The sequence below is a fragment of the Salarias fasciatus genome, chromosome 4, assembly GCF_902148845.1.
Source record: "Salarias fasciatus chromosome 4, fSalaFa1.1, whole genome shotgun sequence".
Taxonomy (NCBI): Eukaryota; Metazoa; Chordata; class Actinopteri; order Blenniiformes; family Blenniidae; genus Salarias; species Salarias fasciatus.
This window is the reverse complement of record NC_043748.1, coordinates 23848927-23876056: the sequence shown is the minus strand read 5'-3', so window position 1 is coordinate 23876056 and position 27130 is coordinate 23848927. Positions and strand designations below refer to the sequence as shown.

Below are 27130 nucleotides of genomic sequence, written 5' to 3'. Positions count from 1 at the left end.
AAGGGGATTCAATCAAAACCACTTCCAAACTAAAAGAGGCAAGAAAGACAGGAAAAACCACGCAGAAACGCAAAGAAATCCAAACACAGCACAGGTTTCGGCTCCATCTTTATTTGGCATCCCACAAAATCCAATAAAAGCTTTAAGAGTTAACAGATTCCACCGTCACCTCAACAGAATTTCTCCCAATAAAAAGGTAAAACTAGAAGGTGGAGATCGATAAAAAGCGAGCGTTTCAGGGTCGAGGAGCGGACACGCAAAGAGGCGAGAAACAGGCAAAGCTAGGAAAAAAGGTCTTCTACGTACGTACGACAGTTTACCAAACACAACACGGAGAAAAGTCTTCAACCATCTGTCTGACCATCAGTGTGAAGAGAAGCCCCCTCGCTGGCCCGGGTTCTGCCTCCAGAGCCGGGCCCACAGCCCCGCCTGGCGCCCCCTGCTGGCCCGTCACGACAACAAACTCAACCCAAGAGAAGAAAAGTCGAGGAAAAAAAAAAAAAAAACTTGGCGGTGCGAACCGTCCATGTGAGCCCCCGCTTAAGTCCCGCCCACAGCGGGGGAGGCGGCTCACTTCCTGCCCTCCCCCGCCCTCTGCTGGAGGTCGGAGGTCACCGCAGGATGTTAATGGGTACGACTGGTGTGAGCGATGCAGGTGAGCGGTGGGGGCGGGGGGGAGGGTTTTCCAAGATGAAGGCGTTGGCCCTCACTGCCCCCCCTCCCCCTGTTTTCCCGCTCCGACGCCCCAGAGAAAAGGGGGGCGGGTCTGCAGACCCCTCTGAGCGGAGGGTGTTGTGGGGGGAGGGGCTCGCTGCCCCGGTCTGGGTGACCGGAAGCGTGGGAGGGCGGACGAAGCGTCCCCGGCTTCCCAGTGGCTCCCCCCGGTGTGTGGCCCCGGTCGCTGCTGGTTCCGACGCCCCAGACCCGCTGGACTGTGGTGGATCTCCAGGCCTTCGCTGGACCAAAGACAGGAAGCGGCACGGCGTTCACACCCAGGCCGTCCAGCCCTCGTACAGCTGCGACAGGTTGTCCAGGTTTGTCGCCTCCTTGATGACGAAGTCCACCTGGAGACACAACGAGCGGGGGGGCGAGTCAGCCGCCTGCCGGGTCACGGCCCCGGGACCCTCTGAGACGCTCTCCGTTACCTGCTCCGTGACGCTCATCCTCCGGTTGGGATCGACGTCTCTTCCCTCCAGCTTGGCCTTCACTCTCTTCCACACGCTGACGGCGTACGAGTTCCTCTCCTGGACCGCTGCAACACCACCGGTGTGTGAGGGGCGTGGACGGTGCACGAGGGGTGTGTGCAGGCGTGCGAACCTACCTCGTCCGGTCTTGGGGTCCCGTACGGCCCTCTTGGGGCTGGGGTTCAGACCCTTGCTGTTCACCAGCAGGGTGCTGGGCGGGGTGTCGGTGGGGGTCCCCAGGTTGCGGGGCGGAGCCTTCCGAGCGTTCTGAGACATGGACTCCGGCTGAGTCTTCACCCCGCTGCACCTGACGGCTGGAGGCGGAGAGCAGAGCACCGATGGCACCGATCCTCACACCGGACGACTCACACACACACACACACGGGGGGAGGAGACACACTGACACACCGCACCTGCTGCGAAGCTGGTCTGAGCCGCACACACCGGACTGGAGCAGTCACTGTCCCGCTCCGTCACCAGTGGGGAGGCGAAGCCCACCAGCCCGTTGTACACACTGTGGACAGAGTGCGGCAGTGAGCAGAGTGTGTGTGTGTGTGTGTGTGTGTGCTGGTGTGTGTCTGCAGACCTCTGGCTCTGGCTGTGCAGCTCCTTCAGGGTGGCTGGGATCTCCTCCAGCAGCTCCAGCTGCTCCGGCCCCCGGCTCTGCCCGCTGGCCTGCACCACGCTGAACAGCACCAGCTGCACGTTGTCCTGCCACGCCTTGTACTCCAGCAGGAAGTGCCGCACGCTGCCCTCGTACGCCACCTCTTCGCCATCGGCCAGCGCCGCCTCCTCGTCCTGCGGACGGCAGAATACACGGGGACACTTCAGCACGCAGAGACGTGACCGCACCACAGTGTGTGTGTGTGTGTGTGTGTGTGTGTGTGTGTGTGTGTGTGTACCTTGGCCATGGCCCTCAGCAGGTGCTTGACGTCCCCCAGCTGTCGGTTGTGGTTGGACAGGATGGTCTTGATGGAGTCCACCAGGACCTGCAGCGTGTCGCCGCAGGCCTCCAGCTGCTGCTCCCGCTCCTCCTGCCGGCGCTGCTCGCCGCTCTGCTCGTCCTCCAGCTGCCGGCGGGCGGCGCTCAGCCAGTCGGGGCTGCCGATGGGCGCGTCGGGCAGCGGACCCTGCGGCGGGGACAGATTTAACGCCCAGTCCGGGGTCAGGGGTCAGGGGTGGGGAGGGGAAGAGGACACCCACCAGCCTCTGCAGCAGCTGCAGCTCCAGCGGCGACACCGTGCTGCTGAACTGCGCGGCGTACGAACACGTCTGCTGGCTGCGCTTCAGCAGCTCAAACAGCGCCGCGTCCATGCTGAGCGCCTCCGGGGAGCGGGTCCGCAGACCCTCGAAGTTCAGGATGGTGGAGCACAGGAAGGAGACCTGCGGGGCAAAACACACCCGGAGACGGGTTTAGCGCCGACGCGTCTGGCTGTGTTCCTGATGCTCTGAGCGGAGGGGGGGAGGGCGGAGCCACCTGGCTGCTGCGCTGGCTGTCCCGCGCCACCATGCCTCGCCTCTCCCTGATGGTCATCTCGAAGTCCTGCAGCACGGGCGCCAGCGCCGGGTTGGCGCCGCCCGCCCACTTCAGACGCTGCTCGATGCTGCTCTCCAGAGCGGCCAGCTTCTCCTGCAGGGCAGAGGTCAAAGTTCAAAGCTTTTCCAACTCAACCACGTCAGTTTCCACGCACACATTATCAATTCTCGCCCGCACCTGAACGGCCACGATGGCGCCCTCGTCCTGACTCAGCTTGTACAGCTTCTTCTTCATGTTGCTGAGGATCACCGAGCGGGGCGGAACGCTCACACTGAGGGGCTGGTTGGTCGGACCCAGGACGTCCTCGTGCTGCCACTGGAACACACACATGGTGTGTGAACCGCTGTGTCAAGACCGCTAAAAACCGCTAGAACGACTGAAGAGAGCGCCGGTACCTGGAACATGGCCACGTGCAGCTGGCTCCTCTGCAGACTGGCCTTGGCCGCCTCCAGGCCCACGTCCAGCCGCCGCAGCAGGTCCACCTTCTTCCAGGCCGTGTCGTAGGACGAGGCCAGAACCGTGGCTCGGTTCAGGAGCAGCTGGGAGACCCGGCCCGAGGACAGGCTCTGGTCCACCGCCTTCTTACACAGCTCGTCCAGGGAGACCTGCAGCGCAGCCAGGAAGACGCCTTCAAAACCCGGTCTCTACGGAGGGGTTCCTCCGTCCTCTCACACACTCACGGTTCGTACCTTGCACTCGGCTCCGAAGTCTTTGGCCTCCACCTGGACCACGATGTCCAGGCCGAGGGCCGACAGGGTGCCGCAGAGGGCCAGGCCCAGGGCCTGGCTGGGCAGGCCCATCAGCATCTGCCGGACGAACTCGGCCGTGAAGGCCTTGATGGGCCGGGTCATCTGCTCCTCGCTGACCACGGCGCTGCCGGAGCCGGCGGCGCTGGGCCGGCGGTACAGCGGCTTTCCTAACGCCACCGGCCCGTTGGTCGGCAGCAGATCGTCGGCTGCGGGACAAGCACCTGAGAGGAGTCACCACGGTGTTAGCTTAGAGTCAGTGTGCTGAAATATGAAGCCGGGGGGGGGGAAGACTTCCTGCTGAACGTCACCTGACAGACTCTGAGCGAAGGACGAGCACAGCCTGAAGAAGTCCCGGATGGTCTGCAGCCTCTTCAGGAAGAACACCTCCTCCATCAGCTGCCGCTGGCTCGGGCTGTCGAAGAAGTGGAGCTGCGTGGCCCGAGCCTCCCGCAGCACGTCCACCTTCCTCCAGGGCGGCGGAACCTCCAGAGAGCTGAGCTGAAGACCACCAGAGGGGGGGGTAGGGGGTCAATCAACAGCAGGAGGACTCGATCTGCTGGAGGTGGAGGGGGGCCGCTACCTTCTCCGTCAGCTGTCCGAAGGCCGTCTCCAGCTGAGTGAACATCCCGTCGAAGGCCACCAGCAGCATCTGCCCCGCCGACATCTTGGGGGTGTCCTGGACCGGCCCGTCCACGCTGCGGGGCTGGATCAGCTCTGAGTACTGGACCCGCAGCATTCTGAGCAGGGAGAGGGACTGGCGTTAGGGTGCGCACCCTGCAGGCGCCGGTGTTGGATCGCTGCGATCTGGAGCAGGAGAAGCACCTGGTGATGTGCAGGCAGTGGCTGTGTCCGTCCTGGTCCAGGCCCGTGGCGGACTGCAGGCTGTCGGCCAGACCCTGCAGGCCCAGGCCGTCCGAGCTCTGCTCCACCAGCTGCTCCAGCTCGGCCAGCATGGACTCCAGCGTGGGCTCCCCCTTCACCATGCAGCGCAGCGCCTCGGGGAAGATGATCTGACGGAAGTTCGTGTTCAGCTCCTGCGGTGGGACAACGTTCCCGGAGTCAGCCCGGCAGATCCAAACCCAACGCCGGTCCAGTGAGACCGGTTCCTCACCTGTAAGCAGGTGTAGACGGCGTTGGCCAGGTAGACGGCCTGCGAGGTGGCGGCGGGCGCGGGCAGGTCCAGGTCGTGAGGCAGCAGCGTGCAGCGCTGCAGCAGCGTGGTCAGGGCGCTGACGTTCCCCATCATGCTGCACAGCTCCTCCAGGAACCAGGCTCCATCCCGAGACGTCAGGTCCACCAGCTGCTCCCCGGCGCTGGCTGCTGCTCCCTCCATCACCAGGTTCCTCCTGGAACAACAACACCTGTCTGTGACCCTTCTCTCACCCCTCCTCCCCCTTCCCGTTCAGCCTGGAGAGTGAATGAAGCTGGAACCTGCAGAGTGTGCAGAGGGCGGAGGTGATGACGGCGGCCAGGCTGTGGGACCCCGGGTCTGCGTTCTCCCTCAGGAACCCGGTGATGCAGTGTTCGATCTCCTGCAGCTGCTCCTCGCAGGCCGCCGCCGTCGTCCCCTCGGCCTTCAGACGCTCCGCTTGGTGCAGCACCCGCTCGTTGGTCTCGGCCACTTGGTGCTGCAGCGTCAGCTCCACGTTGGACAGGAAGCGACAGGTGGAGGCGGGAGGCTGGGGGGCGAAGAGGAGCTCGTATCTGGGAAGACACACAAAACACCGACATTAAGAGTCGAGCTCAGAGGAAAGTATGAACTGTGACCCAAAGTGGTCATGAGATGGGCGGTGCCACCGCTGGGTTCTGCAGGGTTCTTACTGTCTGTAGATGAGCTGGCAGTGCTCCACCGTCATGTCCCTCAGCAGCTCCTCCAGCCAGCTCTTCCACTGGTGGGCCCGGTGGAGCAGCAGGGTGGAGCGCGGGTACAGCAGGGCCACCGTGGCGTAGCTGTGCAGCTGCTCCAGGCAGCCGCGCAGCGTGGCGCGCCGCTGCTGCAGCAGGGCGCTCACCTCCGCCTCCAGGCTCTCGCACTGCCCGATCAGGTGCGCCTGGCCGGCGTTCTGCAGGAAGGCGGTGGCCGGCACGTAGCTGGGGGGGCCTGGAAGGACAGGGCGGGTCAGACCGGCGGTCTCTGGTCTGGAGTGACACCTGACGAGGACACCGACCCAGGTCGATGGGGCTGCTGATGTCCTGCAGCAGGCCGCCCAGCTGCGTGGCCTCCAGGCTGGAGAACGCCGCCTGGTACTGGGAGATCCACTGGTCCAGGTCGGCCAGCTTGCTCTGGATGGCGTCCTGCACGGTGCGCTGCCGGGACTGCAGCTGGGTGTGTTCCGAGTACCTGCAGGAGGGCAAGGCCAACACATAAACACTCTCACTCTTCAGTGTTGAATGAGTTAATAATAAATAAGATGCCGGTGTGTGTGCAGCCCGGTGCAGACCTCTGCTCCAGGGTGAAGATCAGGTGGTCCGGGTGGCTGTCGGCCCCCTCCAGGAAGGCCGCCTCCTCGCGCAGCTTCTCCTGCAGCTTCTCCCCCTGGCACAGCAGCTCCTGCAGCATCAGGTACTCCTCCACCGCCTCCTCCACCTGCGGGAGCACCACCAGCATCTCGTCGCGGTTCTTGAACCAGTTCACCTGCGAACAAGTCGACACGGGGCAGCGGTGAGGACATGGCGTGCCGAGGGGCGGGGTCCTCCTGGACCAGGACCTGCTGCCGTCACCTTGATCTCCGCCACCCTGGAGGAGAAGAGCGAGCGCGTGATGTCCCTCTCCATCTCCCTCTTGCTCTTCTTGCTGTCCGCCTGCTGGCCCCCTCCTCCGTACACCGCTCCGGCGAAGCCCACCTCCCCCCCGGCGGTCCAGTCCACCAGGGGGTCGTAGACGAAGGCCTCCAGCAGGGTCAGCAGGGTCTCCCTGCCCCGACGCATGATCTGGATCACCTGGAGGCGCACGGCAGACCTGAGCATCGCTTCGTAGATCTGACCTCCTGAAGCCCGTCGGTCAGACGGCGGCGGTCATAATGTTTGTTTGTTTGTTTTATTGAGATCCCCATTAGCTACTGTTAAAACAGTTGCTATTCTTCCTGGGGTCTAAACTTCATCAGAAATATTTCTGCACCAACACTTAGCATCACGTCAACAACAGGATGTACAGACAACATTCATACCGACAATACAATAACACAACTTTCAACAAAGACGACAATAACAAAAACAAAACAATATCAAAACAGACGAAATAGCTCACCATAATACAATCATAAATAACCAGTTCCATATGTTATTCCTGAGTGAATAAAAATAGGCTCATTTGTTTACAAAAATAAGTTGTGTGCATCTGTGAAATCAAAAACTGCGGCAGACGGTTCCAGGCCACCATCGCTCTAAAGTGCACCGATCTTTGAATGTGGCTGGATCGACAGACAGGGAACAGAAAACGCCCCTCAACTGTTTGACAGGTAGAATGCTGATGCACATCACTGAACAAGGTCAGCTTATTATAGAGTATTGCTGGTGTTCTTGTAATTATAATATTTCTAATAAATTTTGTGAGAGAATAATTTATTCTACTTTTTACTCGCAGCCACGCCAGCTGGTTCTGCATGTCTTCAATGCTTGTCCTAAAAGAACAGTTCAGGACGAGCCGAGCTGCTTTATTTTGTGCAACTTGAAGTTTATGGATATTAGTTTCTGTAGTGGCTGACCAAATAACGGAACAATAATCTAAATGACACAAAACTATTGATTCAACCAAAATCTTTCTTATTCGGTGTGGTACACATTTTCTACAATTTCGAACTGCTGCCATACTTCTGCCCATTTTATTTAATATCAGTTTTATTTGATGATTCCAGGTCAGCAGGCTGTCCGCAGTCACACCAAGCAGCTTAGCCTCAGTGACTTGTTCAATGATTGTGCTTCCAACAGACAAACGCAAAACATGTTATGTCTGACCTGCTCACAGGACAGCCGGAAGATGCCCTCCACCCCGGTGACCCCCAGGGCCGTCTCGATGTTGTGGGTCATCCTGAACGGGACTTTTTCTGGCACTCGCAGGCTTTTTCCTACAGACCGAACATTCACACGTTTCAACGTAACAAGGAAACAAGACGACAACAGAAACCATGAGAAGCACAAAAAAAGAACTAAATATCACACAATTCTAAAGCCTGACTGGATATTCAAACTGACAGGAGAGTCAGTGAAACTGTCATTCAATCATTCTTCTAACTTTGAACAAACTGGACAAACAAATCCAACATTCAGAAGGAGGCTGGTTCTAAAAAATCTGTTCTGAGAGTTGAAATATAAGATCAAAGTGCATATAGAGAGAGCAGTGAGCGACCTTTCTCGAAGCACACGTTGTAGTCGATGTGGACGACCTCGCCGGTGGTCATGTCGATCAGCACGTTGTCCAGGTGGCGGTCGCCCAGGCCGATGATGTAGCCCACCATGGACATGACGGCGGTGGAGCGAGCGTACGACTGAGGAGGAGACCGGGTCAGTTTCAGCTCCGATTCCGGCGAATCTTTCAATCGATGCGGCGTCTGGTTACCTGAGTGACCCTCCACCACTCGCTGGGCGTGGTGCAGGAGCACCACAGCTCTTTGGCCAGCAGGTTGGAGGGCGTGGCCTCCATCAGCTCCTTCAGCACCTCCTTCATGACGCTCAGCGGCCAGTCGCGCCGCGTCACGTCCAGACTCAGGCCCACGGCCTTCAGGGCCGGCCCGATGCGGCTGTAGTAGAGCTCGCTGGGCCGCGGCACCGGCGGGACGGGCTGCTGCGCGAACGAGTCCTGGGCCTGGGCGGACAGGGAGCAGAGCCGTCGGCTGGGGGGTCGCGGGGTGGCGGTGGGGGTCGGACCGCCGTCGGACCGGGACGCTCACCTTCTGAGCCTGCTGCACCGCCTCCCTCTGCTGCCAGCGCTTGTACAGGCCGAAGAGGGGCGTGGCTCCGTCCACCCACTGGATGAGCCCGGACCGGGTGCCCAGCGGCGTGACGGAGTAGTGGCGGGCGTGGAAGTGCGGCTGCTCCTGCTGGTTGACCTTGGTGAACATGGTGTTGACGATGGAGAGGAACTGCATGATGCGCTCGTCCAGATGTAAATCCTCCAGGCCTGAGAGGAGACCAAGACTTCAGAATACAGTCTGAGCTCTGGACTCTCATTTTTACCCAAAGAATAAAAGGAATTATTGACCAGACTACTTTCACAGAGCTGAAACTTCCTGTGTTGAAGAAGACAGTTTCTTCACCAACAACAGAGATCTACCTTTGAACAGATAGGGGTAGTTGTGTCCGTCGGAGCCCAGGAAGAAGAGCTTCTTGGGTTTGGTCTTGGTGGGCAGGATGGTGATGGTGTTGCCCACGCTCTGGATGGTGACGGCGTCGCAGGCCGACGCCTCGCCGGGCAGGGCCATCTCGGTGGTGGTCATGGAGGCCAGGCGGGGGCTGATCTCGTCCAGGTGCAGCAGGTAGCTGGCTCTCTTCTGGGCGCGCTGCTGCAGGCTCATCATGATCTGAGCGCCGGGGACAAGGCCGGGTCAACGGGGAGACGGACGGACAGGGAGACGGACGGACGGACGGACGGACGGACACGCACCTGTTTGAAGGGCAGCCAGCTGCTGGCGGGGTTGGCCGGGTTGTTGGGGCTCCGCAGGCGCTCCAGGGCCGCCGTGATGGCGTCGCCGTACGTCTGCTGGAACCACGTCTCGTGAGGCGTCTCCGCCGCCGCCGCCGTGATGCTGCACACGTGATCCAGGGCGAAGACCACCGGGCGCATCAGGGCCGAGTGCTTCTCACGCATGATGGCGATCTTCTCGTCCCTGCAGACGGGCGCCAGACGGACTCGTCAGCGCGGTCGGTTTGACGGGGACGTCGGGGAGTCGCGGCTCGCGGCGGACGCCTCACCTGCGCAGCGTGTTGTTGTTCTGCACCCTCTTCACCTCGTCCTCCAGCTGCTGGATGCGGCGCAGGACGTGCATGTGCTGCTGCTGCAGGACGCCCAGCCACAGCTCGTCCCACAGCAGCGTCACGCGGCGCAGCTCGCCCACCAGCTGCTGCACCTGGCGGCGAAACGACAGGACGACGCCGGTTCAACGCCGCCGGGAGCGTGAGAGACGACGGACTCGGGCCGAGCGGCTCCTACCTGCAGCACCATGGTGGGGTTGGCGCCGGACAGCTTGTCCACGATCTTGCTGTAGCAGTCCTGCATCATGGCCTGGTCCTGACTGGAGCAGGTGGTCAGCTCGTCCGGACCGCCTTCCTCGCCGCCCTCCAGCCGCTCCTCCTCCTCCTCTTCCTCCTCCCCGCCCAGCTCCTCCCCCTGCATGCTGCCCAGGAAGGAGGGCAGGGCCGACGGCAGTTTGCCTCCTGTCGGGACACGGCGGCGTTACGAAGAGCTGCGATCGCCAGACCGGTGCCTCTGTGAGGAGAACCGAACCGTACCTGCGTTCTGGGCCTCCCCCCCCAGGGAGATGGAGCCCACGATGGCCGGGTACAGGATGAGGTGGGGGGAGTCCTGGGCCACGCGGCACAGCAGGCTGCAGATGCTCTGGCGGATGTAGGCCTCCGGGTGGTTGAGCCGGGAGAAGAGCTGCGGGATGATACCTGCAGGCGCAGAGCGGAACTTCAGCCAACGGCACGCATGAATGAGGAGTTCAGAGCAGGAGGAGGAGGAGGAGGAGGAGGCAGCGTACCCCTCCACGGCGCCGTGGGGGTGGAGGCCAAGCCCAGCTCCAGCCCCTCCCGCAGCTCTCCGGCGTGCTTCACCAGCAGACGGAGGAGCCGCAGCGTCGCCATGACGATGGTGTCGTCGTTGCTCTGCTTGCCGCCGTGGCAGGACAGCAGCAGTTTGGGGTCGTTCTCGTCCACTGGGGCCTGGAAACACACACGCACACACACACACACACACACGTCGGGGGGGTTAGGGCTCTGTCGCCGCCACCGCGACCGTCCAGCAGAGGGCGCCTCACCTGTCCCGCGTTGAGCTTCAGGAAGGTGAAGTAGGCCTGGCAGGAGACGCGGTAGAGGCCGAAGACGCGGTCCACCACCCGCCTCCACACCCGGATCAGGCCGTCCGTCACCTGCTGCCCCGCCTCCCCCAGCCAGGGGCAGGAGGCGGTCAGCTGGCGCCAGATCACGTCCACCATGTCGTCCTCGTCGTCCTCCTGCTGCAGAGCCATGTCCTCGTCCTGCCGGGTACAGTTCACACGTCAGCCTCACACGGCGAGCCGTCTCTGGAACGTCGCTGACCGGTCACGTGAAAAGCAGCTGCGCACCTGGATGCCGGTGGGCCGACACATGGCCTGTCCCAGGATGCTGAAGATGGCGTCCTTGTCCTCTTGGCTGGTGGTGGCGGGCAGCAGGTCCTCGATCTCCTTCTTCTCTCCGGGGAGAAGAGGCAGTCCTTCGCCTTGGCTGGAGAGAGCAGCAACAGGGTTCATCAAAAAAGACAACCAAAAAAATGTCATCTGGGTTTATTTTCAATGGAAAAATTAAAGAACAATTTCTGTGCTTCGGATAATAAACCTTTCATATTCAAGCTCATAATTTAACCCTTCGCGACCCGACTCTGGATTCAGAAAACAAACTATCAGTGATTTCCAGTTTCAACAGTGTGAAGCTGCAGTTTGAGAGAACTTGCTTCAGGCTTTGAGGTGTTAGCGGTTTTCTTCTCTCCAGACTCAGGCTGTCAGGACTGTTCGGCACCTGCCGCTAGCAGCGCCGCTGCACAAGCGCCTCGCCAAGCACCGCGCCGTGGATTCTGGATCTCTCCGGCCGCTGAGCCGAACCTCTCCACGGGCCTGCGAGGATGTGACTCTGCGCCTGGGCCTGCTGAATGCTAGATCGCTAGCCAACAAAACATTTATTCTCAACGATCTCTTCACGTCGCGGAAGCTGGATTTTCTGTTGCTCACGGAGACCTGGCTGCAAGTCGGTGAGTCGACCCCGTTCTCCGAACTTTTACCTCCTGACTGCTTTTATCTCAACTCACCCCGGACCACGGGCAGAAGTGGAGGACTGGCAACCGTGTACAGATCCAGCTACACCTGTCGGCAGGTACCGGCAGATCCATTCTCCAGCTTTGAGCTTCAGACATTTGTGATAAACTTTGATACTCCAGTCATGTGCGCATTGGTGTATCGCCCCCCAAAGTTCAACAAAGATTTTATTCAGGATTTTACAGACTTTCTATCAGGTTTGTCCCTGAACTTTGATCAGTTTTTAATCGTTGGGGACTTTAATATTCATGTCTGCTGTGAATCCAGACCTCTGGCCAAGGACTTTTTAAATCTGATTGATTCTTTTAACCTGACACAGTCGGTGTCGGGCTCTACGCACGTCAAAGGGCACACCCTGGACTTGGTGCTGTCCCATGGTCTTAATGTAAGCATGATTGATATTTGTGAAACGCACATTTTGGATCACTCTGTGATACTATTTGCGGTGACGCTGTCTCAGTGCGTGGTCGCTCCGCGCGCTCCAGCTCGTCGGTTGCGCACAATTAATTCCCAGACAGCCTCCTCGTTTGCCGACACTTTCAGTGAATTGTATCGCTTTGACGTGCAAAATCTCTCTTTGGATGAACTTCTTTTACATTTTCATAGCACTTGCACGAACGTTTTAGACGCGGTAGCTCCTTTTAGGCTAAAACGCCATAAGCCCAATGCGCAACCCTGGTTAAATGAAGTGACGCACAACCTCAGACGCGCATGTAGGCGCGCTGAACGGCAATGGAAGAAGGACCGTCTTCAAGTCTCCATGCAAATACTAAAGGACAGACTCATGGAGTATCAGAGAGCAGTTAGAGCTGCAAAAAGTGCTTTTCTGTCAAACCTGGTGTCCACAAATTATCACAAACCCCAGTTGCTTTTCAACACGCTGAAATCTGTTGTAAACCCGTGTGATAAAATCATTCCTGTGCCCTCAGAAACCCTTTGTGGAAATTTCCTGTCATTTTTCACAAACAAAATTGCTGCTCTCAGATTAGCTTCTTTGTCCGTAGAGGACCCACTGGCTCCATCAGTCTGTCATTCCAGCTTTGACAGTTTTGAACCTGTGTCTCTAACTGAACTAACTAAAATAGTTCAGCAGCTGAAACCCTCTTCTTGTCCTCTGGACATCGTCCCAAGTCGCTTGTTTAAGGATGTGTTTGATTGCATTAGTCCTTGTATTCTGCAAATGGTGAATGTCTCTTTAATGTCTGGATGTTTTCCGTCATCACTGAAACATGCTGTTATACAGCCACTCATCAAAAAGATGAAGCCTATAACCAATTGCAGACTTACCTTGATTCAAACAAAATTGGAGAAAAGTTCCAATCAGGGTTCAAACTACGACACAGCACTGAAACTGCCCTTTTAAAAGTTTTTAACGACCTTCTTTTAACTGTTGACGCAGGAAAATCTGCTGTCCTTCTGCTTTTAGACTTGTCCGCCGCTTTTGATACTGTGGATCACAGCATCCTCCTGTCCCGCCTGAAGACACATGTAGGCATCAAGGGTACAGCACTAAACTGGTTTCGATCCTATCTCTCTGATCGAAGCTTCTCTGTAAATCTGGGCCAATACTCATCCTCTGTGTCTTCCCTGAATTATGGCGTTCCCCAGGGTTCAATACTAGCACCTGTCCTGTTTGCTCTATACATGCTCCCTTTGGGTTTTATCTTCAAAAAACATAAAGTCTGCTTTCATTGCTTTGCAGACGACATCCAGGTTTATTTACCTGTTACGTCCAGTAACTGTCAATCTGCAGTAAAAAAACTGCAGGACTGTCTCAGTGACGTCCAGACATGGATGAGTGCTAACTTCCTGAACCTAAATAAGGACAAAACTGAGATTTTGGTGTTTGGTCCCAATAAGCCCCTGCAAGGACAAGACAGTGCTATTGGTCCTCTGTCCTCCTTCTGCCGTCCTTTTGTGAGAAACTTGGGGGTGATGGTCGACCCTTTGTTTAAGTTTGACAAACACATCAGTTCTGTCATTAAGACCAGCTTTTTCCATTTAAGGACTCTGGCCAAAATCAGATCTTATCTTCCCCTGGCTGATTTTGAAAGAGTGATCCATGCTTTTATAACTTCTCGTTTGGATTATTGTAATGCGTTGTATGTTGGGCTGGACCAGGGCGCCCTGCAGCGCCTGCAAAGTGTACAGAATGCTGCTGCCCGGCTCCTGACTAAAACAAAGAAGCGAGAGCACATCACCCCTGTGCTGTGCACTTTACACTGGCTGCCTGTCCGCTTCCGAGTGGAATTTAAAGTTTTATTAATCACTTTTAAGTGTTTTCACTCCCTGGGCCCCCCATACCTGACTGATATGTTGCAGCCCTACATGCCGACCAGAGACTTGAGGTCAGCTGACCAGCTCCGGTTGGTTGTCCCGAAAGCCAGGCTCAAAACCAGGGGTGACAGAGCCTTCTCTGTAGCTGCGCCCACCCTCTGGAACAACCTCCCCCTAGATGTCAGGTCCTCTGAGTCTGTGGGACAGTTTAAATCCAGACTAAAAACACACCTCTTCTCGAAGGCCTTTAAACACTAGCAAAACCGGAGTATATTCTTGGTGTCTTATTTGTCTTATCTGTGTTTTTTTTTATTTTTTTATTATGTTTAACTGAGCCTGTTACTTCATTTAGTTATTTATCCTTTTCTTTTACTTCTGTATTGCTGTGCAGCACTTTGGTCAACGGAAGTTGTTTTTAAATGTGCTATATAAATAAATAAAAAAAAAAATTGAAAAGTTTGTGTTGGAGTTAAAGGCGTTTTGCGCCGGCTCTGACCTGGCGTTGTCCACCACTTTGCGGCCCCAGCGGTACGCCCAGCTGGCCAGCGCCGCCCAGGACTTGGCCACCTCCGGAGCCAGGCTGGTGGAGAGCTGGTAGAGCTGCCCCAGGACGAAGTCCGGCTCGCCGACGCCCACGCTCACTGCAGGGAGAGCAGAGACAGGCCGGTGAGGGAGCGGCGGGACGCCTCCACGTCTCCCCCGGCTGTGCTGCGCGTTACCTGAGGTCTCTGCAGTGATGTGGGGGATGCCCTGGTCCTCCAGGGGGAGCTCCAGCAGGGCGGCGATATTCCTGCTCAGGGGCGACGTGATGCCCGGCGCCGCGGACGACGAATTCAACACCCCAGACTTCTTCACCACCTGAGAGACAGAGGCAGGGACACTTCAGATTCCCTCCTCACAACGGGCCCGTCCTCCGGCTGAAGAGCTTCAGATGGAGGAACAGCGAAGCGGCGAACCTGCTTGAGCTGCGGCGTCATGTCCTTCCAGTCGGCCAGCAGCCACTTGCACAGCGTGAGCAGCGAGCGGCAGGCGGCGCCTTCGTTCTTCCCCACGTGGCAGTAAGACAGGGCGGCTCCGCTCAGCATCTCCATGGCAGTCAGGGACTGGCCTGCACGCACACACACACACACACACACACAACACGAGACACTCAGCTCAATCCGGTGCGTCACGTACCAAAAGATACCGGTACGACCACAGGAACACCTCAGTCAGCTCACCTGCGCTCCTCAGGACTTTGGCCTTCTCGATCTGGACCTCGGCCCCCCACCTCTCCCCCAGGGTGCCGTCCAGGCTGAGGCGCCTGAAGGCCCGGCTCAGCTCGTCCGACGGCTGCTCGTCCGGCTCGCCGCACTGGCTCAGCAGGCGCGACGCCAGCGAGATGTTCCCCTTCTTGCGGGCGAACTTGACGGCCGTCAGGCAGAGCTCCAGCAGGTGGCCGTCGACGGAGGACGGATAGCCTGCGGGGCAAAGCATGTTTGTTTCCACTGTGAAAAAGACAAAACGATGGCGCTTCCGTGTTGGACCGCCAGCGTGAGCGGTGTGTGTGTGTGTGTGCTGTGCTTACCTCTGAGCTTGTGCAGCAGCTCCCTCTGGAACATGGTGTATCTCAGCGCCTGGAGGAAAAGCTGCACGTCCTGCTGCTTACAGGAGCTCAGAGCGTCGCTGCACAGAGGAATCACACAGTCCTGCAACACAGTGCACAAAGTTCACTTCATCAGCTGCTAAATCACTTTGATTTCATTGGCACACCAGACTCGTCTTAAAAAAAAAAGGAGCTCGTCACGCCACTGCTAAAGGTTAAAGCAGAAGACTCAGAGCTGTGTGCATACCTCCTGTCCGCTCAGAGTGTTCTCCAGCGTGGCGGTGCAGTGCAGCTGCAGCGTGGGCAGGGTGGGCAGGCCGTCCGACAGGGTGAGGGTGGACAGACGAAGAGGACCCAGGCAGATCCGGCCGGTTTGCTTCAGGCAGCGAATCAAGGTACTGCGGCGCCGTGGAAGAGAGATCAGCGTCAGTTTGAACCACCAGGAGGAATCGCACAGCGCCGCGTCTGGGCGAGCGCTGCTGGCTTTAGCGTTCACTCGGACTGCGGCACGTGGGCCTTCTGTCTGACACTCACTCTGGGGTGGGCGGGGCTTTCTGATCCTGCGGCTGATTGGCTTTGGCCATGGCGCCGACGGCGCTGCGCAGCAGCTGCACCTCGATGGCTCTCTGCAGCTCGGTGGGATCTGGACTCATGGAGGGCAGCAGCCTCTTCAGGTCTGCACAGAGCACGCTTTGATGAGGCCGAACAGTGTGTGTGTGTGTGTGTGTGTGTGTGTGTGTGTGTGCCGCCCACTCACCCAGCTTGTCCTTGGAGGTGCTCAGGAAGCTGTAGTCCTCCCCGGGCAGCAGCTCCAGCTGCGCCCCGCACTCCGCCAGGTCCCCGTCCTCGAAGCGGCTCAGGGCCTGGACGTAGTTGAAGTCGGTGCGCAGGTTGACGCTGACCGGGCCGCCGGCGCTCTGCTTCAGCGTGTTGACGGTGCTCTGCCACTCCTTGGCCGAGGCCCAGTCGCACAGCGCCACGTAGCACTGGCAGGCCTTGTTGGCCAGGAAGTTGATGACTTCAGGAGAGCACTCGCTGGATTTGAGCAGCACCGTCTTCCTGCTGTCGCCTTCACACACACACACACACACACACACACCACTCAGACCGAGGCGCCGCTGCCCTGCGGCTCTGGCGGCTGCAGGCTTACCGTTGCTGGTGTGCTTGGGGCTGCCGCTGCTGCTGGAGAGTTTGAGCAGGCAGCTCTCGGGGCATTTGATGCTGCAGTCCATCCCCGTGACGGCAGACAGCTGATCCTGGTACTCCACCGCTGCTTTCTCAAACCTGGCAACACAGGGCGCAGAAACTCAGCAGGCAGCCACTAAGGACTGAAGCACAAACTGGAATCGAAGGGAGTAGGCGGACGAGTTGAATCAAGATCGAGACAGAGAAGCATTGTTTTCAGCGTGCGCTCACCGCCCCTCAGCCTGCAGAGCCACGGAGGACAGCCAGCCCAGACTCTTCCCCGAGGCGGCCAGGCTCCAGGCCGCCAGGCCCTGGATGGCCTCGGGACAGCGCAGCTCCCACAGGGCCTCCACCAGCAGGGCCAGGGGGACCTCCAGCTCCGGACCCTGCACACAGGACACAGCGCTCGGCGTCAGGACCGACGGCGACCGCCCGGCTCGCCGCGCGGCGCTCCGTCACGGCGGAGCCTCACCTGGGCGCCGCTGTTCTTCATCTCGGTGAGCAGGTCGAAGCCGTGGCGGACGGTCACGGCCGGCTGTCCGGACAGCAGGCCCACCCTCATCAGGGCCAGGCGGATCCGGGTCAGCCAGTCCTGGCAGGTCTGCCGGTTCGTGTAGAAAAAGGTTCGGATTCCCTGAAACAAAAAACGACAGTGACATGAGATCTGCTCTGAGATGACGGAGCATTCCGACTCGTTTCTGGCTCTTTCCAGGCCGGGCCGGCCTCACCTTGGGCGGGGAGGTGAGGGCGTTGGCGCAGCCCTCGTACGCGTTGTACATGAGCTTCTCCAGGTTCTCCAGGTACTGCAGCAGCAGCGCCAGGCGCAGCTGGTTGGAGTGGTGTCCGTCCCCGTCGCCGCCCGAGCCGGCCCAGGCCCCCAGGTCCTGCTCCGGGTTCAGGCTGTGTGCGGCCAGGCTGCGGATCATCCCTGCGGCACGGGGGGGGGGGGGGGGGGTTTAAAGGTCAGTTTGCACGTGACAGAACCAGACGCACACGCGTCCCGCCACAACGACTTTACCTTCGATGGTCTGGAAGGTGTCCTGGGCCCGGCCCAGCGGCGTGCGCAGCTTGGACAGCACGGTGAACTGCGCCGCCTCCCACACCGCCCACTGCCACAGCACCACCTCGGTCTTCAGCAGGGCGCGGGACACCGGGTCGGGCCGGGAGCCGGCGCCGCTGCCGTCGGCCGCCCGGGAGCCGCCGTCTCTCTTGTCCAGCCGCTGGCAGCTGTGGTACAGACGCTCCAGCCAGGGATCCTTCCTGCGGGGAGCGAGCGGAGCGGAGCGTGAACCCACCGTGGGGTTTTCACCGCGAGCGGCTCGGAGCGCGGGCCGATACTTACCCTCCGCGGTGCAGCACGCCGTACAGGATGAAGCTGATCAGGTCGCTGAAGTCCTGGGGGTGGAAGGTGCTGCTGGGGGAGCGGCTCATGTGGTGACGGATGGCCAGAGAGATCTGCCTCATCTCGGGCTGGCTGTGGTTACTGCGGAGAGCCAACGGGACGCGCCCATCAACGCCTTCCAACATTTCTTCATCAACTTCCCTTTATTTACACTCCTGCAGCACTTTTACGTTTCACCATGGAAGTCTCACTGTGCACCTTATCCTGGATTTAGCAATCGATGCCATTTTTAGCTGATTTTATCCAGTTTCAGGTGGTTAAATAAAGGCACCTCTGGGCCGGCGGTCTCACCTGAGGGCCACGTCCAGCGGGATGGTCCGCAGCAGCTTGGCGTAGGCTTGCCTCACGCGCACCGCCGAGTGGACCAGCTGGACCCTGCACACGTCCACACACCTGAAACAGACAGACCGTTATGGCTACGGGTGGGACGACAGACCATCATACTGTCCAAATTTCTCCTACTGGACAACTGTCAGTAGAGGTCACTGATACAGTGCAGTAAAGAACGATCGTATTCCGGGTTCCTCTGCAGGGAGCAGGAGCCGGAGCCTCACCTCTGCAGCAGCTCGGTGGACAGGGACGGGGACAGGACCTGCAGGCTGTGGCACGTCTGCAGACACACGCTGTGGTCCTCATTCAGCGCTGCGGCACAGTAAACAGAAGGCAGGCGTTCAGACGCCCTCGCTCCGGCGGTAAAGACCAAAACGACGGCTGTGCGTCGCTGCGCGCTCACCGTTGGCCAGCAGGCCTCTGCAGAACTTGCTGAAGGAGGGCAGGGAGAAGAGGGGGCTGTAGGTGTCCGACTTCTTCATCAGCAGCGAGATCTCCTGCGCCCAGGTCAGCAGCAGCTTCCTGCACACGACACGGAAAGGCTGCAGGACACGCTTCCTCTGGAGCCTCGCCAAGGGCCAACGGCAGCACGACACACACACCTGGCCTCGGGGTAGAGGTGCTCCCTGCTCAGCAGGCCTCCCACCAGGCTCAGCAGCGTGCTGAAATGCTTCTTGGTCGCCGTGGTAACCGTGCTGATGACGGCGCCGTCGAACAGGGACGGGGACGAGGAGGACAGGCTGGACGAGATGAAGTGGTCGTGTCTGCAGGGAGCGGAAGGCCGGTGAGCGCAGTGAGACTTCGCAGTGTGTGTGTGAGTGTGCGTGTGTGTGTGTGTGTGTGTGTGTGTGCGCCACCTGGTGCAGTGGGAGTACAGCGAGTAGAGCACGGCGTACTGGACAGCAGGGTAGTAGACGGCCAGCTCGGCGTGGACCAGCATCAGGTTGTGGCTGAGCAGAGCGAAGACGGTGGGGGACAGCGCCCACATCTGGAAAACACGGCGCACGGCAGGCGGGTTGAGGAGGAGGAGCGGCAGCGGCGGCCCCCCCACCCGGCAGAGGCGGGCGGCTCACCCCGATCAGAGAGTTCTTGGTGTTCCCGATGGTGGTGAGCGTGCTCAGGTTGAAGATGAGGGTGAACTGGGCCCGGTCCAGGGGGAGGGGCAGCGAGGCGAAGGCGGGGTGCTGGATGTTGGGGCAGGGGCAGGCGGCGGGTGGGGGCTGCCCGGCGGGCGCCAGGCTGTGGCTCAGGTTGGACAGCGCGCACGCCATCTCGCCCAGGACCAGCTTGTAGGCCGCCTCCAGCGTGGGGATGTTCTTCAGGCTCAGCAGGGCCTGGTACACGCCGTGGACCGCCGAGACCACCTGCAGCCGCAGGAGAAGGTCATGGAGGCGGGGCTCTCAGGCTCCGCCCACTCAGGTGCTCATTTACTGGTGTTTTGAATTTCTAAAACGTGCACGCACCTCTTTGTCCTGATGGAAGCGTAACCTCAGCAGGTGAGAGTCCGGAGCCAACAGTTTCTCCACAAAGGACGCCGGCAGCTTGGTGTTGATCTGGTCCACGATCTGGAACAGAACCACAGGTTTCACCACAGCGCCGCTCCTCCGAAACACTGCCGACAACTGCCATGAAATATATCCTCAACAGAAAAAGACATTCTGACCAATATCTTCCAAATAACAGTCCACAGATGAAAAACATGTTTAAATTTCAACACAAAGACAACATTTTTATCACGAGATCACATTTAAAGACATTTTTTCCCATCACATTTAACTTTTTTTAGCAGTTTTGATTTCAATTTTAGCCACTTTTAAAAGAAAACAAGAAAACAGAAACTCGCCGCCTGGTGTGGATAAAGGCGAGGAGAGCGTTCGTACCAGAGTGAGCAGACTGAGCACGGCCAGGTTGTAGTCCGAGCCGCAGGCCTGGCAGCAGAGCAGCTGGTCCAGGCCGTAGGCCAGCACGGCCTCCATCAGCTGGCCGCACGGCTCCACGCTGGCCAGCAGCACGCCCACGCACTCGTTCCCGGCCGTCAGCACGGCCTCGGAGAACTGGACCTGCTTCGCCGCCGTCACGCAGGCCAGGACCCGGTTCAGAACCTGAGGGGGTCAGGCGGACCAGCGTCACTTTCTGCGTCCTGTGCCACTTTGACATGACCGGGATAGATTATTTCACGCTGTAACGGAACAGCTGATCGCGGCTCTCACATCAGTGACGTAGGCCTCGGTGATGGGCGGCCCCCTGAAGGGGCTGAAGCGCTCGCCGATGCTGCGCACCACCGTGCTGAACACCCGCAGGAGGGCCGCCAGCTTGGGCAGCGACACCGAGGGAGGAGGGATGTCTTCATCCAGCGTCTCACCGGACACCACGTGGCTCAGATCCTGAACACACGACAGTCTTTCTTACTGTGGTGTTCCCCAGGGAGCCCAGTTGGGGCCCTTCGCTCTAGTGGCAGGAGCTTCACTCGTGAATATATTGTTTGTAATGTGTTTTCCTGAGCATGTAACGAAGGTGTCGGTGGTCACCTCTGCGTACGCCTCCATATCCTCCAAGAACTGCCCCAGCAGGGTGGTGGAGAAGGTCAGGTCTGCCACCCAGAACTGCTCCAGGCTCTGTAGCCAACCTGAACACACACACAGCACAGTTCATCAACAGGACTCAACTCAGAGCTCTTTAGTGCGAATCTTCAGGTCTAAAAGAAAGAATCTGACGAGAAGGGGGGGAAAAAAAGGACCTATCTGCTCATTAGACTGAAATATGATTTCCGATTGTGAAGCACGGTGGTGGCAGCATCATACCGAGAGGCTGCGTCTCAGCAGAATGAACTAAAAATAAAATACTGCAAAATATAAAGAAATCCTAACCTGTTCTAGGACTCGTTCTCAGGCTCAGAAAAAAGATTTCACATGATTATAGTTCAGTGTTCAACATGCTAAGAGCCATTCGGAGGCTTTAAATCACAACCTTCAACAACAACACTGGATCAGAGCAACATGAAGCGTGGCCGACTGCTGGGAATCACGCTGATCTCCGGAGTGTGAGCCGTCAGAATGATTCTGCAGAAGCCAAACCTCCACCTCACTCGCATATAATCTGATCCCAGACAAAATAAATTGTTAAAAAAAAAAAAAGCGTGTAATTAGCACTCCAGCTGACCTGAGACTTGCTGAGTCAGCGTGTGCTTCTGCGTGTGGTCGATGTGCCAGCCCACCAAGATGTCCACGGTGTCCTGTGGACCAGAGGGAACATTTCAACAGGCTGCAACGTCACACTGCTTTGAAACTAACGGTAAACTTTAATTAGGGAAATCTACGGCTTGTGACTAAAGTAGTATGTAAAGAGATCACAAGATGGCAGCTAAAATATACAATTGCATTTTTCACATTTGAAATAGAGCTTTGACCTTATTTGGACAGATTTATTTTTTTTGTCGCTGAGTTCAAAGCGTCTTTTCACCGGGCCTTTGGTGTTTTTCCCCCTCCGGCTATCTGGAGGGACTTTGAGCTTTGCTTTTGCCTCGTCAGTCTCACTTCTTCCTGGACGTTATCAGCACGTGCTGCTGGCTCCGTCTTTGGAGGGTGAAGTGATAAAAGCTGCAGACTCACCCTGAAGTTGGTGCTGAAGACGTGAGGATAGCAGCGAGCCACCTGGAGGATGCACTTCACACTCTGACACAGCAGCTCCGGCGTGTCCACGTTCTCCAGGATGGACTGCAGGTTGCTCATCACCAGCTGAAGCACGCACACACACACACACATCTGTCAGTTTGTGATTCTGGTGCACGTGTCAGACTTTGGTCAGAGTGTGTGCCGTTACCTGCATGATGTGGGAGAAGGCCTTCCTCTCCCCTGCAGCCTCCAGAGCTCGCTGAGCCGCCACCAGGTACAGCAGCTTCACCTCGTCGCGGCTGCTCGAGTTGAACTTGACGAAGAGCCACTTGAAGATGCGCTCGGCCTCGTAGCTCAGCACCGTGCACAGGAGGCCGAGGCAGGCCGCCGCGTCCTGACGCAATTCCCACAGCAGCTTGCTGCTGCAGAGACGGGACGGATCGGGACACCTCAGGACCAGAGTTTCAGGCAGCCACCCACGATTTGCAATCATGTCTCAATTGTGTCTCACTTTATCTTAACAAGATAATATGGTGGAAAAAGAAAGTTTTCTGGGATGTTTGTCATTTTAAAGCGAGCTTGGAGTCGCTGTCTGCTCTTACCTCTCGTTCAGGATGTCGTTCAGGGTGCTCAGGATGGCGTCCAGCTGTTTGACCAGGGTCTGCACACACAAGAGGCTCATGGTGAGGAGGACACGTCTGCACAGGACGTGTCTGCTGAGGTACGTCTGCAGTGCGTGGCGGACTGACCACTTTGCTCTCGCTGTGGCTGATGAACTCCTTCAGCTGTTTGAGGGTGGCCAGCCTCCGGTCGCGATCGTCCTCCCTGGAGACTCGGCGCAGGAGGTTGGCCAGTCGAGACTCCTCTGAGTGAGCCATGCCTCTGTCTGCAGCAGCAGCAACAACAGATGTAAACAGCTGAAGCAGCCAAGTTTGGTTTGAATGGGCTGTTTAACAACACTTTCAGGTGACGACGGCAGAATTTCAATAAATTTACTACAACATCATCTGCATACATGGAGTCACACTTCTCCCTTCCAGACCCTGGTGGGTCTACACCATGAAGGAGGTCTGAAGGCTCACCCTGCGATTTCCTCATGTCCTTAGAAGCTAAAGCACGGTTTCCATGCTGAAAAGGTGTCAAATCCGCTGTCACATCATTGGGCCTCAACTCTTGCCCCAGCGACTTCCAACCAAACGTAGTATCACAGACACCGTGACCAGCTTCATATCCACCTGAGGAGCACAAAGCAAGGGCGGCGTCAGTCAAAATCTGGAAGATCCGAACCCGGTTCATGGAAAGATTAAAACAATGTGTCACATGACGACTTCTGACATGCAGAGAGTGGAGCGGAGAAGCCTCACCCTCTTCCGGATGTGCATCTGCAGCAGTGTAGACATCACTGGGCACCGCCGGCTGTTCAGGGCAGCTGGATGGCAGTGCGTCCAACGACGGTCCTGAACCAACCTCTCGGGACTTGAAGTCGTCCTGGCTGGACGAAGCACCGTCAACTCTGAACACCAAAAAACAGAGGACAGTTCAGCTCGATCTGCTCACGTCAGATTATTCAGTCATGAAAACAGCTTCAAAACATCACAATACCGCTACAAACCACTCTGAAACACATGCCAGAGATTACAGATGCCTTAAAATCAGCACCGATCAGACAGCCTGAACTTCCTGATTGTCCAGATGAAAGCTGAGCTCACCTGGACTGTAAACAAAGCCCAGAAACAACAAATGTGATGTGGAAACCAAAAACCAATTCATGTTGGGAGCTACAGATTGTAAAGTTGTGCCATGCTAAGAAAAAAAAAGTGATGAGGTTAAATACCGAGGACAGAAGAGATAAGGAGATAAAAAAAAAATACAATCAACCTGAAGAGACACGACTGAAAGGCAGAAAGAGAAGAGGAAACGAAAGTGAAACTTACATTCCGTCAAAGTACAAACTAAAAACAGTCCAACGGTCTCTTTTAATATCTGACACACCAGTCAATACAAATACTTTACACGTATTTTATGACATTCAAAAAGTAACGTGGCGTATGGAGGGTTCAATAACAGCATCAGACTCGGATCTCACCTGGTCTAAGAAAATCATGCAACACATCACCACTTTTCCTCACAAGATCTGGTTTGGCTAGTTTAAAATTAAATGTCATTCAGGACATGAATGGAAAACAGCCTGCCTGAGTAAATATGTGATATCTGAAGAATGGTCTTAAAACTGTCAGGATGGTCAGATAATGCTTTGTATCACTCAAACATCTAAATGTTCATTCTTTTAAACGTGTCTAAAGTATTTATATTCTGCTGCAAGTCCTGCCACCAAGTTTATTCCTGCGTTGAGAACAGATCATCAACAGCTCACACTCGGGCAGAAGAAACACTTTACAGGTTTTATTCATTTGTCTGAGATCTAAGATCAAACAGGTCAGACATGAGAAATACACTATATTCAAAATTTAAAAAAACAGTGGGAAACACAGCCAGGCCTGAGCTCAGAAGTAAACACATGCTACTGCATAGTTAATCTTCAATATTTCATTTTATGGTGGAAATAAAACTAGATTGATGCAATGGAAGACTTTATACAGTGAACACTTTCACTTTTTTGTTTTCTTTAGGGTGATCTTGTGGACGCTCAGATCACTGCCATGTATTCACTTTCACAGTGGGACTTCAAAAGAGGATAATTACGGGCTTGTATATAATTGCAATTCAGTTTGAATTCAAACAGATTTGAACAAAACTGACTTAGTGACACAAACTGCAAAGTTCAAATCTACCAGGAGGAATAAGTTCTCGTCTTGTGGACAGGTGCGTAGCAGTGAGATGGCACCAGAGAGCTGAATTTTTAGGTAAAACCAGTTATCTGCATATTTTCCACCCTAAACCGTCTGTCCTTGACTTTTTTAAATTGAGGCCTTGTTTACACGACAATGTTTCAAGTGCAAGCACTGCTTTTGCATTTCAGGAAAGTGTCATTTTTACACAGTAACATTCCAAAAAGGATGTAGTTAACATGCTGGGCCAGGAGTTGGTGCTGTCAGTTGCCTAATGAAACCATGCACAAAGAGACCAGTACAGTACGAAAACATTTGTACAGATAGACGACCAAGTTGGATTGTAATTACAGTGACTGTGGAGTCAAAAACTACCAAGTCCGGGAGAATATGGACTGAGAGACATGACGCTCTCAAGGAAAACCTTCTTCTGAGCATGGGCAGAACTATTTACAACGACCATGGTGCACATGGCGAGTAGCCGGGCGTTTCCACAAAGTTCCCCTGTTTTAACAGAGGATCTTCAAAATGTTCCACGACAGGAGCCATTCTGAAAAAACTTGTGTGTTCGGTGGCTCAGGCCACTTCTGTCGTGTAAACGGACAGCAAAAACACACTGAAAGTTTCTCGTTTTCACTTGACAAAGTGCATGACAATCAGATTCATGAACCTGCGACTGTTCTTCCACACGAGGCCTGGGTATGATCAGTACAGCACGAACTGGAAAGAACTAATAAATCTGAGGACTTTCTCACATTTTTTATTTTTGTGATGATTTAAATTAAATGACATGGTTCTCATCTATGTGTCAAGGATCTTAGAGGCTGTGAAACAGTGGATTTCTGTCGTTTAGATCAGGCTGTGACAGTCTGCGGCAGGTTCATTAAACTGACATTCTCATGAACATGACTTGTTACTAAGCTGAAGCTTCAGGACCAAAACTGACATTGATATTGACAGTAAATGGAGTGAAACAGGTCTCTTAACCGCTGGACTATTCTGATGTCGAATCTTTCTAGTCAACCATTATATTGTGCTCTATGAGCTTGTGTTGTAGTCTGGTGGTTCTGTTTTTATAAGACTGTATAAAGGAGTTGTTTGTTGATAAGAATGTGACATTAGGGTGTCGTCTTCCTCATGCTAGCAGTTAGCTTCGGCTAACCAGCGCCGTCAGATTCCACCTCATGGAGGCAGACCGACACAACGAGTCCGCACACACACCTCACCCGGGTCCTAATCTCGTGTCTGGGTGGTAATATTTACGTCTGATGGACCTTTTCTATGTCTTGAAGCTATTAGCGGTTAGCCCGGACCGGTAGCGGAGCAACGCGGGCAGGCAGCTCCACGAGACGGGCTCGTGAGAGGCCGATCCGGGCGAACCGCGAGAAACAGCCAGCAGAAAACCCCTGGAATCCCATTAAAACACTGGAACCCGCGGGAACAGTTTCAGGGGGACAGGACTGTAAACAGAGCCGAGCAGAGCGGGCTCCAGGCCCGGGAGAGGCCAACACACGGACCCGGAGCCGAGCCGAGCAGAGCCGAGCCGAGCCAAGGCCCGGAGAGGGTTAGACCCAGAGCGGGAGAAACAGAACCGAGCAGAGCAGGTTCCAGGTCCGGACAGGAGCCGTGTTGTTGACCCGAACCGGGACAGGCTCCGGGTTCAGGAGCGGAGGACCGAGCCGAGCAGGCTACCGGTCCCGGCGTGGGAACCGAGCCGAGCAAGCTCCAGGCCCCGGACATGAGCGTGTTTTCAAACCGGAGCAGGCTCCGGACGACAGGCCCCGGACAAGTACTGTGTTTATAACCCGGACCGGAGCGCCAGAGCAGACCCCGGAGCGCAGCTGTGTTGTTACCCCGGACCGGAGCACCGGAGCAGGCTCCAGGCCCCGGAGCGGAGCTGTGTTGTTAACCCGGAGCGGAGCACCAACCTGGGCTGCCAGTCGTTCCAGTGTGGCCGCAGTTTGTGGGCGCCGCTGAGCCGAAACCCCGGGGCTTTACGGCTCATTACCTTTTGGAGCGCTGCATGACCTGCTGGCCGCGGCTCCGCGTCTTTAAACACAATGACTTTTTCAACATTAACGTGTATAAACTGAAGTCTGTGGACCGCTTCAGTCCGTCACTGTGCGAACTGACGAGAGGCGCTCTTCTTCCTGCTGTAGGCGGCAGACACAACGTGGTGCCTGCTCACTACTGCCCCCACCGGCTGCAGGGGGAACTGCACCGCCACGACACAGGACTGACAGGGAAGCCAAAGCCAGTGTCAGTGGTCTTCAATGACAGTTTTTACTGCACATTCAAGACACTCTGTAGAATCCAAGTACCGTTTGTCCTTCCTCGGTGTAGACACGTATTCAGTCAAAAAACAAAAAACAGAAGAACAGGAAAAAGGAAATATAGCCCAATAGAATATTACTAAGTAACTAAGTAATTACACAGAAGAAAGGAGGCACTTTATGAAGAAACTCAAGTAAATTACATCCA

General features: G+C 56.5%; 1 protein-coding gene across 2 annotated transcripts; it reads right to left on the bottom strand.

Annotated features, from left to right (window-relative positions):
- Positions 1–94: 94 nt before the first annotated feature.
- Positions 95–26782, bottom strand: smg1 (SMG1 nonsense mediated mRNA decay associated PI3K related kinase). 2 transcript variants are annotated; one of them, XM_030090601.1, is made up of 64 exons: positions 26578–26782; positions 23225–23373; positions 22943–23095; positions 22610–22746; positions 22463–22521; positions 22069–22282; positions 21858–21983; positions 21409–21481; positions 20778–20875; positions 20460–20633; positions 20130–20351; positions 19713–19814; positions 19323–19613; positions 19107–19237; positions 18852–19013; positions 18653–18771; positions 18474–18561; positions 18211–18312; positions 17860–18000; positions 17536–17777; positions 17246–17445; positions 16990–17151; positions 16749–16903; positions 16483–16616; positions 16090–16401; positions 15867–16008; positions 15580–15730; positions 15315–15435; positions 14968–15207; positions 14704–14855; positions 14467–14605; positions 14244–14388; positions 10748–10886; positions 10442–10660; positions 10166–10346; positions 9915–10076; positions 9616–9839; positions 9378–9532; positions 9070–9292; positions 8740–8986; positions 8357–8586; positions 8026–8271; positions 7816–7954; positions 7425–7534; positions 6192–6410; positions 5912–6105; positions 5639–5811; positions 5292–5571; positions 4902–5174; positions 4582–4816; positions 4293–4504; positions 4051–4207; positions 3779–3968; positions 3411–3691; positions 3117–3326; positions 2899–3036; positions 2662–2814; positions 2388–2567; positions 2087–2314; positions 1771–1982; positions 1598–1698; positions 1322–1498; positions 1146–1252; positions 95–1064 (listed from the first exon to the last, which is right to left on the bottom strand). In XM_030090601.1, exons 1-64 carry the CDS (start codon positions 26652–26654, stop codon positions 987–989), a joined length of 10986 nt encoding a protein of 3661 aa, XP_029946461.1. In that variant the 5' UTR covers positions 26655–26782; the 3' UTR covers positions 95–986. The 2 variants fall into 2 exon arrangements, with proteins under 2 accessions (XP_029946461.1, XP_029946462.1); XM_030090602.1 differs by lacking the exons at positions 95–1064; positions 1146–1252; positions 1322–1498; ... (1 more) ...; positions 1771–1982; positions 2087–2314 and adding an exon at positions 1521–1548 and having other exon boundaries at positions 2449–2567.
- Between the last annotated feature and the right edge of the window lie 348 nt (positions 26783–27130).

Bases quoted from the DNA above. Each gene is read 5' to 3' on its own strand.
- smg1 (XM_030090601.1), bottom strand. From the start codon at position 26,654: ATGAGCCGTAAAGCCCCGGGGTTTCGGCTCAGCGGCGCCCACAAACTG. The intron at 15,208-15,314 runs GTAAGCACAGCA...TTTGCCCCGCAG, and splicing joins GCTGCTGCACAAGCTCAGAG to GCTATCCGTCCTCCGTCGAC. The intron at 8,987-9,069 runs GTGCGTGTCCGT...CCCGGCGCTCAG, and splicing joins GCTGGCTGCCCTTCAAACAG to ATCATGATGAGCCTGCAGCA.